The sequence below is a fragment of the Mesoplodon mirus genome (assembly GCF_964341445.2).
Source record: "Mesoplodon mirus genome assembly, chromosome: 5".
Classification (NCBI taxonomy): Eukaryota; Metazoa; Chordata; class Mammalia; order Artiodactyla; family Ziphiidae; genus Mesoplodon; species Mesoplodon mirus.
In genome coordinates, this window is record NC_138980.1 from 26,580,503 (window position 1) to 26,586,199 (window position 5,697).

General features: G+C 35.1%; 1 protein-coding gene across 1 annotated transcript; it reads right to left on the reverse strand.

The window, feature by feature from the left end:
• Positions 1–1,083: 1,083 nt before the first annotated feature.
• Positions 1,084–2,501, reverse strand: LOC309805268 (ATP synthase subunit epsilon, mitochondrial-like; the record flags this gene model as incomplete). Its single annotated transcript, XM_082623200.1, has 2 exons — positions 1,084–1,477; positions 2,403–2,501. 2 exons carry the CDS (start codon positions 2,499–2,501, stop codon positions 1,298–1,300), a joined length of 279 nt encoding a protein of 92 aa, XP_082479326.1. The 3' UTR covers positions 1,084–1,297.
• Positions 2,502–5,697: the final 3,196 nt, after the last annotated feature.

The window sequence follows — 5,697 nt, forward strand, 5'->3', positions numbered from 1 at the left end:
GGAAAGCATATAGAAGAGAGCTAGGCACATAAGCTCTGTATAATGTTTGCCATTATGAATATCATTTTGCGTCATTCTTCACTTAGCATTATACCAGTGACTGAAAGAAGTACTTAACAAGTGGATACACATATGTGCACACACACACACACATTAACCATAGCATTTTAATTAGGAGAAATGACATTATCAAAGTAAAGTATACATTTTAAGATCTTATCTAAAAAGTCAATGCTAATAAGATAGAGAGAGAGAGCACTGAATTTTCTTTCACTTGATGCATAAATTTTGTAAGAAAATAAAATATTCATCTAGTGAATATCACTTGATTGAATATTATTTTGACTATTATATATTTTTTAAATTTTAGAGATATACTCTTCCTTAAAATGTGTTTTTGAAAATAACATTTGTCTATTTTCTTTTCACCTTAACAATCACCTTTTTAAATCAGTATGTGATCTAACGCATATATCTTTCTTTTTTTTGATTGATTTTTATTGGAGTATGGTTGCTTTACAATGTTGTGTTAGTTTCTTCTATGTAGCAAAGTGAATCAGTTATACGTATACATATATACACTCTTTCTTAGATTTCCTTTCCATTTAGGTCACCACAGAGCATTGAGTAGAGTTCCCTGTGCTATACAGTAGATTCTCATTAGTTATCTATTTTATACATAGTAGTGTATATAACATACATCTTTCTTTTATTCCAAATCATTTCTGAGGGAAATTGATAATTGTTAACATAAGTGTGTATGTGTGCTTATATTTACTTGAAAATATGCATTTTTACACATGTTACCTTAGGACAAACACCAAAATATTAGCAGAGGTTAACTCTGAAAGAAGAGATTAAACATGATTTTTCCCGTTTTGGAGTTCTTTTGTGTTTTTCTTACATTCCAAAATATGTATTATAATCTTGGATTTCTTCCATAATATAAAAAAATGTTACGTTTTAGAAAATAGTAGTTGTTGTCAAACCCATAGTTCATTCAGTCTAAGGTTTTCAGAAAACAGATATGGCTGCAAAGCTTGATCAACATCAAAGAGAGGAATATTTTCTCAAAGTCTTAATTTCATTTATTATGTTTTCTTGTATCATACATTTATTTAAACATATGGGAAATGATATATTTTTTGAGACTTACTTCAAATTATTGGCAATGTCAATCTATGAAAAAGACAGGTATTTTTTTCCCCCATGAAGTGAGATCGTTTTCAATCTGCCATAACATGTGCCCACACATCTTCACTCTGAAAATGTAGTATTCAAGCTAAATCAGGGCAGATTATTCCTTTTTGACTTTTACAACTGTTATGTTGCTGCCAGAAGTCTTCTCGGCATTTGCTTTGAATTCTGTCTTCAGTGCATCTCTCACTGCTTTTGCACAGATCTGGGAACACCCGAGGTAGCTGAGTCTAACCTGTCGCCAATATGCCACCGTGATGTTGTGAGAGTGGAGTCCCTCCTGCCGAATCGCAAAGATGAGGTCAATGTCAGCTCAGTGTGCAGCCTACCTTGGGAAATGATATTGTTAGTTTGCAGTAATACTTGAATATATAAAATAAAGGCTATAAAGCACTTGGGGAAATTTAGTATGTTAATTTCATGTTATACTTTTTTATTGTGTAATATTAGTAATGAATTCCATTAGTTTCATAAGTATGCTGCCGATCGGGTCAAGAGATCTAGTTTGTTTGAAACTTAACTCACATTTTTACCCTTTATGCTTTCATAGTCCAAGATTTGGTGATGTTAGAGAAGATAGGCATTAGCCCCTCATAGACAATTTCCTTTTACATGGAGAGTGCCCAATCTGTTTATTAATTGGCCCACTTGGCTGTTAATTCTCAAGGGGGCTGGAACTATGTTTTGTTCACTCTTATATACCTGTCAATTGGTCCTGTGCAAGGCATTTAACACTGACTTGATAGAATGGAAGTTTCCATGTGTTAGCTTTCTTGATGTTTGCCCACAAAAACCTGATCTGTCCAAAGTCATCCACATCTCAATTAATAACATCTCTATCCTGCTGTAGTCTCTTGGGCTATAACCTGTGGATTTATCCTTAATTCCAATCTTTTCCCATATCCTAACCATCTCTATATCCAAAACGTATTCAGAATCTGACTTCTCATTGCATTCACTATGGTCTCAGACTTCTCCACTCTCGTTTGGATTATTACAATAACATCTTGATTTCCTGCTTCCATTCCTCTATGCTTGAATTCTATTTACTCTAGTGCAGCCAGAATCATTTTCTTAAAATGGAAATTAGTCCACATCCTCCTTTTTCAAAATAATTAACAGCTCCTATTTCACTGAGTAAAAAGCCAATGGCACACAAAGTTCTACCCAGTCTTGCCCTGAACCTCTCTGACTTTTCCACCTACTATTCTCCCCAACACCCTCCTCTCCAGCCATCTGGTCTCTTTGCTCTGAGTGAAGGCTGCAGGAGCTTTAGAAACATTGCACTCTATCTGAATATCCATAAGACTAAATCCCTCACCTCAAGATTTTACTCACTTGTCATTTTCTCATTGGGGCTTACCTTACCATCCTATTCAAAATTTCAACCTCCAACTCATTGCTTGCCCCCTTGGTTCCCTTTTTCTTGTTCAATTTTTTTTTTCCTACAGAATTTACAATATTCTAGAATACTGTATCTCTATATCTACCTATCTCTCATCTATCTATCTCGTCTAGTTAGCCTCAGTCTCTTAAAATATAAACTTCAGATCAGGTTGTTCTTCCCCCCACCCCTCTGATTTATCTCAAGTGTCTAGTACAGTGACTGAAATATATTTGATGAATGAATGAATGAATTGTATTGTCTTGTGTAAATGTGTAAAGTGTTTGTTTCTGTTATTAAGGTGTAATTGCCACCTTATTTCATATATGCCAGTATTTTATTTTAGTGCAAGATGTCACTGACCTTATTTGTTTATTGAATATTTATGCAACCACGCTGACTGTATGTTTTGCTTCATAATAAGGAATACACTGGTTAGGAGAATCAGAGGGATATGAATGTTGGGGCAAAGCTCAGATAGTGGAAGCAGTAGTTGAATATATTATAAAATAGTTCTGATAGCAATGTGTTTAATAATCTAGTGACTGTCTAACTGATAAAATGTGATTTTAGGTTCTTAGCACTTCATTGAAGGAAACTACTTTTAAGGTTAACAAATAGGACAAGAATTAGTGAAACTATTTAAAATTCACTTTTTTGCAGCCTTGAAACACATAGTCTCTCACAAAAATAAACTGTTTTATCATTAAAGTTAATTTACTTTATAAATATAACCCTAAACAAGGTAAATATTCATAATGGTTGACCTGTATAAGCAAGTAAACAAATACATAAAATAATAAATATATGTTTTTATATAAAGGGCACATTCATGTTAGATGGTGATAACATGTGCTTTTCCTGATTATAATGTAACAGAGATGTTAAATAGTCATGTTAACTAATTTTAACAAAAAGTATAGTGTAGGTATTATTCTATTTTCAGGTGAGGAAAGTAAGGAGTTCAGTCAATTCCCTAATGAACAAACAGGTGAAATCTGCATGCCCTTTGTTCCCTCTTTATTCTTTCACCAATATTTTTCAACAACTATCTTCTATTATCCATACCTTCCTCTTACAAGATCGTTTATTTCCATTTTCAATATTTTCTGATTTTTCAGCTGTAATTCCACTTCACCTGATGACTTCTGTCTTCACAGGACTTCAAAAAACATATTTTTCTTCTTTGGTCCAAACCTTATCATGCTCCCTACAAATATAGCATTTAAAGCTAATAATTAACTGACAATGTGAATACAGAATTTCTTTTTTAATTATAGTTTTCTGAAGTATAACTGATACGCATTAAAATGCACATATATAAAGCATTAGCTGATAAATTTTGACATATGTATATACATGTAAAACCACCACCACAATCACCATAATAACATATTCATCAACCTCAAAAATTTCTTTGTGCCCTCTGTTTCCTTTGTGCATCCCCTTCCCTGTCCCCCTACCTAAGACAACCATTGATCTGTGACTGTAGAATAATTTGCATTTTCTAGAATTTTATGTAAATTGAATCAGGCAGTATTCTTTTTTATTTTGGCCTCATTCTTTACCTCAACATAATTACTGTGAGATTCATCTGTGCTCTCTCACATATCAATAGTTAATTCCATTTTATTGCTGAGTGTTATTTCAGTGTACAGATACATGACAATTTGTTTTCCATTCACCTGTTGATGGACATTTAGTTGGTTTCAGTTTTTGGCTATTGTAAATGAAGCCACAGTGAACGTTTATGTACAAGTCTTTGTGTAGACATATGTTTTCACTTTTCCAGTGAGTACAGAGCCTGGGTCAGACCATTGGGTAGGTTTAAAGTTTTAAGAAACTGCTAAATTTTTTCCCCAAGTGTTTGTGCCATTTCATATTCCAACTATCAGTTCATGAGATTTCCGGCTGCATCACTTTTATCTCTTTTTTTTTTTTTTTTTTTTTTTTTTTTTTGCGGTATGCGGGCCTCTCACTGTTGTGGCCCCTCCCGTTGCGGAGCACAGGCTCCGGATGCGCAGGCCCAGCGGCCATGGCTCACGGGCCCAGCCGCTCCGCGGCATATGGGATCCTCCCAGACCGGGGCACGAACCCGTATCCCCTGCATCGGCAGGCGGACTTTCAACCACTGCGCCACCAGGGAGGCCCTGCATCACTTTTATGATCAGACTTTTTAATGTTAGCCATGCTAGTGGATGTACAGTGGCATCTAAATGGTTTGCATTTCCATTTCCCTAATGACAATGAGACTGATCATCTTTTCATGTGTTATTTACCAATTGTACATATTTTTTGTTAAGTTTCTGCTAACAATTTTGCTCATTGTGATTTTTTTATTGAAGAGTAGCATTCTTTGTATATTCTAGTTGGAAAGCTTACATTGGATATGTGTTTTGCAAACATTTTCTAGTCTTTGGATTGTCTTTTCCTTTGGTTAAGAAGAAGAAGAAAAAAAAAAGATTAGATTGGAGATAAATAAACTAGAGAATAGAAAAGCAATAGAGAAAAATCACCAAAGTAAAGTTTGGTTCTTCAAGCAATAAAATTGACAAAATTTTAACTAGACTGACAATGAAAAATAGAAACAATGTAAACTAACTTAAATAAGAAATGAATGCAGGAACATTAGTACTGACCTTACAGAAATAAAAGGATTATGAGACAATACAATGAACAATTGTACACAAACAAATTAGTTAAACGAGATGAAATGGACAAATTCCTAGATTACACAACTTGAGGCTGAAATGCTAGAATTCTCTTGCTCTACTGCAGAGCAGGGTCAGTAAACTGTGGCCCCTGTGCCAAATTCAGCCCTCAGCCAGTTTCCTTTTTTTTTTTTTTTTTTTTTTGCGGTACGCGGGACTCTCACTGTTCTGGCCTCTCACGTTGTGGAGCACAGGCTCCGGACACACAAGCTCAGCGGCCTTGGCTCACGGGCCTAGCTGCCCCGTGGCATGTGGGATCTTCCCGGACCAGGGCACAAACCCGTGTCCTCTGCATCGGCAGGCGGACTCTCAACCACTGCGCCACCAGGGAAGCCCAGTTTCCAGTTTTTTCTTTTCTTTTTCTTTTATTTTTTTTTTCAGCCATCAAGATAAGAATAATTTTTA